The sequence below is a fragment of the Ruditapes philippinarum genome, unplaced genomic scaffold, assembly GCF_026571515.1.
Source record: "Ruditapes philippinarum isolate M1 unplaced genomic scaffold, ASM2657151v2 ctg81_1_1_1_1, whole genome shotgun sequence".
NCBI classification, from domain to species: Eukaryota; Metazoa; Mollusca; class Bivalvia; order Venerida; family Veneridae; genus Ruditapes; species Ruditapes philippinarum.
The window spans coordinates 279,284-290,220 of NW_026861623.1; the positions used below are offsets into that span (position 1 = coordinate 279,284).

The following is a 10,937-nucleotide window of genomic DNA, read 5'->3' on the forward strand; positions in this document are numbered from 1 at the left end:
TTGAATAGCAGAATAAACTCTGTACACAATCTGACCTTATGAATTTAACTGTTTAATTGAACACAGCATGAACGGCGCGAGGGGCTTCGGGGGTCATTATTCATATTCTCTAGCTAGAAGTCGTCATGAAACTCATAGTATTTTCTACTGATGTTTTTACATTTATTAAAAAGGAGCTTTACTGAGGTCCAATAAGCCTAAAAACATAAATTTGAAAGTTTTCCATAGGACAACGTGAGCACTTACAACGGAATATGTATGCAAACGATAATATGGAATTAGATTTCAAATTGATTTTGGTGCGATTCCAATCCCGATTTTAGTTTAAATTCGTTCATACGTTTTTTGTTGTTGTTCTTATTGTTCTTTTCTCCATTATAGGTCGTATAACACAATAAAAATGATAATTCTGGGAAAAAAACGGAGTTAGCAAATGATTTAATATATTGCACGGAAGTTGTTGATTCAGACCATCATCAAACTGTTGGGAGGGGGGAATTAGTCCAATCATGGGGAGAAAATGTTAGTCCAATCAAGGGGACAAAATGTTAGTCCAATCAAGGGGAGAAAATGTTAGTCCAATCAAGTAAAAAATAAAACCTCAGTAGAGTCCTTTAAAGGTTTCTCTTATTTTCTACTTGAAAATAATAAAATTTTGACATTGTATTAAAGGTGCAGATACGATTATATTGAAATATCAAGCATCAATTCGCACGGATATAAAGAGAAGCCGAAAGCGCTTTATTGTGGTAAAACTACCCCGCCCGTTTACATATCAACACATTCCAAACTTGACGTAGTGTTCCATTCTGACGTCACTACAAATGCCAAAGGATTTCTAGGACATTACGAGTTCCTCGATAAAAGTAAGTTACGCAACTTACAACATATTGATATTTTATATTAAATGTTTCAATACAATAATTATAGATAATAAAATATAATAATATCAAAATTTAACATGAATTTTTAAAAACAAGCTGATTTAGCATGACGCCTTCAGAGTGAAAAAAACACTTTCTAATCAATCAATCAATCAATCAATCAATCAGTCAAGCATACATAATCAACCGCAAAAACTTGAATGTTATAAATACCCCAAATATAATATATATGTTATAGGGATATTTAATTTTTTGACATTTCTGTGAACATCAATTATTATTTGACAAATTTCAAGTTCCTGTGCGTCACCTTTATTGTACATTTGTAATATTAATGAGGCTACACGTATTTTCAGTATTATGATACGTAATCCCATCAAAGTTATTTTCTTATACATTAATATTTGCGTTAATGTCCATTTTATTTTTATTTTATATCATATAATTTGTATCACCAATTTCTACTATAAACTGGTTTGAAATTTTAACAATTTGTGAAAGCAATACATGTACCATTAATAATTACAATTTATAAGTTTGCTCTGATTTTCAGACTGGCACCCATTTCCACCATCAACTATCGGCTGCGGTCCAGGCTATCTAACGGGTCCTGGAGGTTCGATAATTTCACCAAGACACCCAGAACCGTACCCGTCTGAGGCCGGATGTACGTGGGTCATACAAGTAGAACAACATCAAAGAATTCTACTTAACTTGTTGTCAATGGATATAACAAATAGTGGTACGAATTTAAAGTTATCTAAGCCTTACATAGCATTCCTATTCAATACAAAAAATTCCTTACCACGCTAAATATCTTAAATGGGTTCGTTCATCTTCTAGTCTGGACAAATCACTTTTAGGGAAAAAAAACCGTCAATTACCGTTAACAATAACCACTAACAAATACTTTAAAAGACGATGGAACAATGGCGTCAGGAAAATGTATGTAATATATAACCCCAATTTGCAAACTAGAAACGAAATATCTATTTCAAAAAATATTAGGCTTGCGTGAATTATCTTATTTGTATTTAATTTGTATTGCCGGGCAAACGAAAGAAAGATAACATTATTTGTTCTTCATTTAAAGAATGCCTCGTTCAAACACGAAACAACATAAATTGTAATACATATTACAGTGACGTGCACGGACACCAATCTCATGATGATATTTGATGGTTTTGTAACACCGGACAAGGATCCTCTCAGATATTGTGGTCAGTTAGAACAAGAAGCTGATGACCGCCGGGAATATCTCTCTCAGGGTGACAGAGTAGTTATAAGGTAAGTTTTTATAATACTTGTAAATTATATCTAAACGTGATTGTAAGAATTCATATAGATATAGTTTTAGAATTCATATAGATATAGTTTTTATTGTGTTTAAAGTATATAGGGTAATGGTGTAACCTCTTAATTAAGCTATGAACATCTAGAAAACTGTGTTGTCAAAATGTTTTCATATTCGTATGGCCACAAAAAAAGGATATCATAGTTTCTATGCTATCTAAAGCCTTTGGTAAAACTGCTAAAGCACAAACACCTACTTCTGTGATGTAAAGACTTTGTTAGATTCAGCTCAAATGAAATAATGGTGCGCTGGGAAAAGCCCTTAAAGGAAATATATTTTGTGAAGATGAATATATGAATCATTTAATAATAATAATTTTTCTTATATCTTTATTTGAAGAAGGTAGCACTTGAAGATATATCATCGTAACAAATAACATATCTTATTTTAAGTGTGGCCTTTTGAACAATGAAAACAGAATGAATATTACATAACAAAATATTCAACAACTTAATACACGGTTTAGCAATGATTCCGTGCACTTTCCACTTACTTTGTCCGAAATTCAAATAGTATTCTTTGAAATCGTAATGCTTAATATCATGATATGACCAAACATTCGAAAGATAACAGATGCAACCCGGATCGCGTGCCAAACTATAACTAAATTTGAAATTATCAATTCCATTGACGCATGCATATTATATTATATTTCACACAAATGTACCAAATGAACTTTCAGCGTGTGCCAATACAAATGGATCCTTTCCTAGCATTGTAGAATCGTTTTCATTTTGCCAGTTGATAACATTTCACAAATGTAGTCCATCAAACTTCACTTTTCATCTTCCGAATCCAAAAACGCTACACCAAATCACGATTGTACTCCCTCCAAATCTTGATTTCATTTTCAGAATAAAAAAAAAACAACATTAAATCCTTATGGTACTGTAAGTAACAAAGTTCTGTCAATATGTCAAAGATTTGGTGGTATGAAATAAAAATGCCATTATACATTGTTGAATACTATAAAAGTACACATATGCAAACCTATATTAATTTGGCTAGTAGGGTGACATCTGTGTACTCATCCAAAATAATTCAGTATTGAACACAGCAAAGTGTATCATGATATTGATGATTAAATGATGATTTATTTAAAGGTTCATTTCCGGATTGACTAATCCTGGAAGAAACAGTGGATTTGAATTAGTCTGGACAGCTGTAACTCTAGAGAAATCTGGTAATTATAAAATGTCACAAAAATATACATCAGCTTTTAGCGACATTATTTATTCCTGTACTCATGTATCAATATATAAAATGTTTTAATTTTACAAGATTATACGTATGCATCGTTGGCGAGAGGTTAGTGAAAACTATTGACCCATACTTTACGTATCTTACCTATCGTAAATGGACTAGTCTATATTTTAATATGGATTACTTGTATCATCATTCTTAAGGAAAATCTAAAATATGTACTGACTGAATAGCAAATAGTGCAGACCATCCTCAGATGAGGTGTACCGGTTAATATTGGTCTGCACTGATCTCATCTACCAATGCATTAGATAGGAAAGTCACTGTAATATCGTAGGCCTAGCTAAAATATCGTTGAATTAACCGTTATTCCAGTAGAGTCATTGCCTCCAGTACAGTGTCAGATCAACATTCACATATATGTGCATTCTATAGTTGTAATAGCTCATCATTTGAATTTTGAATGGACTGTAATAAATTCAAAATTGGGTAGTTCCATTGGATAAATTCAGCAGATTAAGGGTTAAAAATGTACTTCAAACACTGACTTTTCTGTAAAAATATATGTGTTTTATATATTTACATTTGTACATAAATGAGTAAGTATGTCTATAGTGATAAATAATTAAATGAAGACTGGAGAAAAAAAACATGTTTTTCTTGTATCACGTTAATTATGTTATATTTTTTTATATTTGTCAGGTGATTGTCAGGGTTTTGAGTGTTCTCGTGTGGGTACAAAACGATGTGATAGGTCGCTAGGACAGGAACTATGCAATGATCAACATTTTTGTATCGACAAGAGTTTGAAATGCAACGAAGTCCCCAACTGTGGGGTGTCAGACGACAGCGATGAAAATAAGTGTTCGTGAATATGCATCTTAAATTTACTTATTTGGTCATTTTCGCCCATTTCTGGCCTCGATGATGTAATGAATCTTTTTTCAGAGCTTTGTCTCAAATCTCTGAATTGCCATTGGTCAGTTTACATTCTTCACCGGCTTCTCACCAGTCAAATACCTAATTAATTGAGGTGATTTTTATCTATCCTTGGAACCAAGGCAAAGGGTTTTACAGTGTTCTCCCTCGGGTTCTGTCTTGGATCTGCCATTAAAATCGGAACCTCTTGATTTTGATTTATATTTGCTAAAAGTTGTCTGTTGATACTTTACTTTTAAGGAACTCGTATTGCAATTATAAATTACAATTAGATCTATTCTAACAAGAAGTTATTATCTAGTTTAATTATGTCATCATATCTGTAAGATTTTAGAAACACCCCGAATCAAACCAATACTAAACAATGGGTGTAAAATTTCTTGCTTAAGGAAACAACGGAAAATAAATTACATTGTTAGTGGTTGAAATCTACTCTCTATTGTCATATCATATAAGATTTCCTTGATATTCCGATGGAGATATTAATATTTTGATAATTGACATGTAAGACAGAGTAAGTTTCAATAAATAATCAATGTCTGAAAAGAAAAGAAAAAAAACTAAGCAATTAAGTCATCTAAATGTAATGGGCTCTTTTTATATGGCAATTTTACCGTCATTATATATTCTTTTATTTATAATTTCAGGCCTCAGTTACATAATGCGATATGTGGGAATAGTAGGTGGATGCTTGATTTTAATAGTTATTATCATAATAGTTGTCTTCTGCTTTTATAAAAGACGCTGCAACAGAGACCGCGTGAAATACAGCGTTCCAAACGAACAATCGCTTACACATTCAATGACGCATTCCTTCATGTCCACACAGAGCTCAAGTGTTCCAGTACGTTCATTGGAGCATAGCCCTAGATCATCTTGTGTAATGTACACTACATCATTTACTGACTGTGGTATCAATGATCACGTGACCACACCCAACCACAATGGTAAAAGTAACAGTGGTTTAAATAGTTTTTCACATTCGAATTCACTGCAGCTACCAGAGCCTAATAAAGATACAGAGGTAGGCGATGATCAAGCAGCAACTTTAGATGACATTAAAGAAACCAGTGCATCATATAAAGGTCATAAGAAACGACCGTCATATCACATGATGAGGGAATTATGTTACGAGGACGGAAATATTGTCCTTGCTGAGATATAATAACATTCACATCAAGCTAAAATAAATCATATTATTAAATTTCTTAAGGCGCAACATTCTGCTTTACTCTGGTAGAATTCAGGCAAAACGATCAATTCATTTTTTGACCTCGTTCTACTTAGCTTATCAGACACCAACGGCACTTCTGTCTTTAGTGATACTAATGTTTTCATTATACAATGTACCAGCCTTTTTCTTTAGATTGTCTATGTACATTATTGCAGACAGAAGATATGATGAAAATGACTTTACATGGATAATTTCTAGAAAAATCTTTCAATATTTTGAGTCTGACATTTTAATTTACAAAAACATTTCAACACCATTTTATGACTATATTTCATGAAATACAAAGTCCACTTAGGATTGGGACATACTGTACAAAGAGTAGGCGTCCGTTTGCCTTTTTCTTAGATATGATTTACATAGATACTATGTCGTATTACATTTAATTAAATATCATTACATTTTTACAATGTTTTACTATGTGTTTTTTTAAACATTGACTTCTGTTATACAAATATGTACAGCAACATAATTTAGGAGACAAATAAGTTGGTTGTTGGGATATTTTCTTGTGAAGTATTACTTTGGAAAAAGCTGATGTAAGCAGGTGATTGTATGTGTAAAATGTATAACTCGTGTTCTTTCAAGGAACAGGTTAGTTTTAAGACCGAACTTTAGCTGAATAAGAATTGTTTTGATATTCATATTTAAGTAACAACATTTTCCCCACTGGCAAATATCGTTGTACGTTTATATGATTGTCAATCACCATGTTTGCATGTACGCTCCCTTGTTTAGGAGTACATGTATTTGACAGTCTGCAGTCGAGTTGATAATTAGTTACCGTGCTGATTCTGCTCTTATATAACAGAAAGTAAACAAAATACATGAAAGTAATGTTTAAATCAAAGCCGTACACGTAAAAGCAGTGTCCTTGATTTTATTCTTTGAAATTGATAATTACACGTACAACAAGTTAATTTACTATTTATCAATTAATAAGTCACTCATTCGTATGTATCTGGTCCGTTTATTGTTAACCCCTGCATTACACGAACCAAAAAATTGCAACGCCTTTGCCACCAGTATAGAGCAAGGTCAGCCTGTATGTCAGCACACTGACCATGTTTTATACTGTTGGCTGACCAACTTCAAAATTCTAATTGCACTTTACCTAAAATTGATAATGAACTGTTTTAAAATAGAAGTTGCACAAATTAATTAAGAAAAAGTCAGGAGGTGAAAGGTTAATAAATGACAGAGTCTCTCGCTGATTATTCCAAACATGCTTGTTATTTCATATCAGTTAGAAATTGACATTGATCATATACATAAAACAGATATGCACCTTTCCATTACCCCTCATGAACTCTACAATTTTCATACATTTTTCCATCTCTGCCGAGGCATCTCCCCTTTTCAAGATTTTGTCAGTTGTTGTTTTAACCCCTTGAAGAAAACAATAGAAAAATCACATATCATCTCTTTTAACCTATCTAATTTCAAATAAAAATATGAAGAGTTCATGTACACATTGGCCCTGCCTTTACCGTACATGACGCCGCAAGGAGATGTATATATGTCTAACTACATGTACATATTTGCGCGTGTTTGAATTCGTACAAATCTCAAAGATACTTGTTCAATGTCATAAGAAAGAAGTAGATCTGAATTTAGTCAGATTTTGACAAGTGAAATTTAAAAATACATGAATCATTAGTTTACGAAGCAGTCAGGGCGTAAATACTGAACCAGTGCGAAAATTGATGATTCCATGGTATACTATACTGACCAATTTTTGAACACCGTATAGGGCATGCTATATTTTTAAAATGCTTAAAATATATGTTAATGTATGTATGCATGTACAAAAGATGTACACGTGTTTGCCCAACTGTTATCATAATATGAAAATACCAGAGATTAATTCAACTTACTTTTAAAAGGGGTATATATATAAAATGTTTATATGCTACAATTGTTAACTTTAAAGTATACTCTGTCTAATTTTCTGTACATGTTAAATACAATAATAAAACTTTGTATTATTCAACTGTGTGACATTGTCTACTTTTTCATGCATAAATTGAATAAAGAACTGCTGACAACATGAATTCGCGATAGTTTTGGAAGACATCATGCATGAGCTATACAATAATTGTTATCAAGTTTATATAGTATACTATTATTCCAGTCACATAGAATCTACTTGACATTGCCACAGTTGCTGCAATTAGTTTTTCTTGACCTTGTCAAAATAAATAAAATCTTTGAGTATAAGGCTGTATTATAACCGATTTTTTGGTGCAGGATTAAATTCATGTTTTAATTTCCTTGTGAACTATTGTACGTACAAAATGAAAAAAAAACAAACATAATTTTAGTTTGAGCCCAGAGTAGAAGGGAAATAACTGTTCGATAACTAGTCTGAAAGAATGACTCTGATTAACTCCCCTGTCCATATAGTAATATAACTTGATTAGATTTCATTCACTAGGACCTGACCTCAGGCTAGGTTTATATATTTTTCAGATAAGGAATTTTCATTGGTCAATGCATATTCTGTCTAATCACATACATATATATACCTATAAACCTTAGTAAAAAGGTGTACATAAATAAATTCCTTAATACATAAGGACAAATATGGCAATGAATTTTACTAATTAGACGAGTTGTAACCACGTTTTTGATCAATAAAAAGAGGTATTCATACACGGACAATTTTAACAATAAAATACGTCCTTTGTGAAACAACTGGTGACAGTACTGCAGTGTACACACTGTAACATAATATAATGTAGCATTAGCACATAACATGTATATTATATCATTTGTAAAAAAGACTTAATCCATTAATTTGAAAACTGACACCATTCGTGCTTGTTTTATATATCTTTGATGACTTAAAATATTTATTGAGCTAACATTTTTTAAACATGTTTATAAATCAAATATCTTATTGGCAATATGCAGGTACCATGTCTTGACTGTTATATTGCATGTACGAATATCCAGTCAATTGACATATTTTCAAATGGTGATAAGGAACCGTTTACTCAAGGCTGCAATTTTCTGTATTATAATTTTAGTTTTTACTAAACATGGGTCTAATGACAACAACTACTAACTTGGTTAGACGCACACATTCCAGGCTGCAGTCCATCCACAGTTAAACCATCAACATCTATTAACATCAACATTATCAGCATCTATATGTACATGTATTCAGTTATGTTTTAAGTCTCAACAACACTGTATATGTCAGATATGGCAACTCCCCAGCATTGCTCGTGGAGGGAGACCTCTAGTATGCGTACCTCTGTGCTAATACTGCTAGAAGCGGTTACCTTAGTACAACCACCATTATTCTGTTATACACAGTTCCTATCAGCTTTTGAAACCCAATATGGTGTGTCGCAAAGATTCAAACCACACAGACACAGAGAAGATTTCTAAGAGAGTATTACTATCAAGTTTTAAGGATATTTGCATTATGTAAGTGTAAGTGAACTAAATGGCAATCATGTATTTTTCTCCTGCTCAGCTCATCAATTTAATAACTTCAGTAACACACCGATGTAAATTTTGGTTTTGACATTTGTATTTACAATTCCAGCATCAGTTTTCAAGCTCGTCAGCTTTATTTGACAAATGAGGTCACTTTAAGTTGTTATTGTTTTATTGAGCTTGTATTTTCTGAAGATGAGACAGTCTATAAGCTAGCTGTTTTGTTGTCTCATTGGTCAACTCACCACTAACAGCTATTGCTTTAAATCATACAGTCACTTAACAGCATGCGAATCTTTATAAAATTTTAGAATATGTATAATTTAGTAAATATAGTTGAGACATTTCTTTTTACGTTTGTATTTAATATACATAAACAACAAAGTTTAAATATGCGTAATTATTACCCACTCCAGACATGTTAAGTCATTTTTTGGTATACATATTTTACCCAAAAATGTTATTCATGAGTTCGTTTGAATATTTTTGCGGGCAATCAACAAGAATGCTTAACTTCAAGAAAAATCACAATTACACTGGGAAAATATAAATGGGTATTTACAAAAAGATAGTTGTTCTTTATTCTAGTAATATAGTGATAAAGTTTTTTCCTTAAAAATAACAACAAAGTAACATAATAAAATTTTCATTAATGCAAGATCTTTAAATATCAATAATGTTGAAATTTTTTAACAACAAATATTGTATATAAGTTTACAAAATGTTCTTTACCTGGTAAATTGGATTCTGTAAAGAAAGATTGTATAAGTTTGCTTAATGCTCTTACCGTAAATTGGATATTTGGTAAAAACTAGATGATACTGTGGTAATGTATGATTGAGTCATAATTTTCATCTTTGACCTTTATAATAAATTCCTGACCTTGTAGCCAAGGTGAGAAGTCTTGAAAAGATATAGATTTCTATACATTGTTTCATTTAAGTATGTACATTTATATATTGTATTTAACTCAAAGTTCCAACACTAAATGCGCAGTTATAACATTAAGTCAACACAAACTAAGAAATTCCAAGTTTAAGCTTGACCTTGATCCTAAACCACAGTCTCCCTCAATAGAAAATTCTTAGTTTGGTCCTTAATATTTTGCTTTACTGAATAAAAGAATGCTCTGAAAAACAGATTCCATCATCTGCTAGAACAAAAAGTGATTAGCCTGCACATCCATGCAGTCAGAAAAGGCTGGGGTCAGTTGAGAACTCAATTTTATACCCCTAAATATTAAATGGACTAATCCAAAAAAATTAAAAGCCAGCCAAAATTTGTTAATGGTGTATTTAGATATGTGTATTATGTAATAATAAATCAATCTATAGCAACAGATTAATTCAAAATGAAACTTTTATACTTTCAAACAATGTGGATTTAATTCCTAAAATAATATTATTAGTTAAAAGTTACTCTTGTTTCACGAGATAAGTTTCATAGCTCACCCTATAACTATAGAACAGTGTTTTTGCAACTTTTTGTATGGTTATTGTGAATATTTCTTATTGCCAATTTGCCACTGGATTTCATAGTAACAATTTATCATTTTCTCTATGATAAATCAATCTTAAGATTTCTTGTCATAACACAGCTACAATATAAAGACAGACAAAAAAATATTCACTAAATATTTACATACAGTGTCAATCTTCAAACCATTCTTTCTCTCAAAAAACACACAGAAAAATAAAAAGTTAAAAATATTTAATTACAATCCCTGATTTTAAGTTAATAAAGGCGTCAATACATGTTATTTGATTTTTAATAGTTTAATTATATATGACAATGAATAAAAATCACAGGATGTGAAATAGGTAAATCATTAAAATGATTTTTATTCTGCATTTAATGTATTGTAACATTTTATTAA

General features: G+C 31.4%; 1 protein-coding gene across 7 annotated transcripts in view; it reads left to right on the forward strand.

Annotated features, from left to right (window-relative positions):
• Positions 1-7,609, forward strand: part of LOC132716339 (membrane frizzled-related protein-like) — an 81,957-nt gene extending 74,348 nt beyond the window's left edge. For all 7 annotated transcript variants that reach the window (XM_060699590.1, XM_060699591.1, XM_060699589.1 and 4 more), the window contains 6 exons: positions 673-866; positions 1,438-1,626; positions 2,027-2,171; positions 3,342-3,421; positions 4,144-4,305; positions 5,028-7,609. In XM_060699590.1, the coding sequence (XP_060555573.1) occupies positions 673-866; positions 1,438-1,626; positions 2,027-2,171; positions 3,342-3,421; positions 4,144-4,305; positions 5,028-5,545 (1,288 nt within the window). In that variant the 3' untranslated portion in view covers positions 5,546-7,609. The remainder of the gene's footprint in view (positions 1-672; positions 867-1,437; positions 1,627-2,026; positions 2,172-3,341; positions 3,422-4,143; positions 4,306-5,027) is intronic.
• The last annotated feature ends 3,328 nt before the right edge of the window (positions 7,610-10,937 follow it).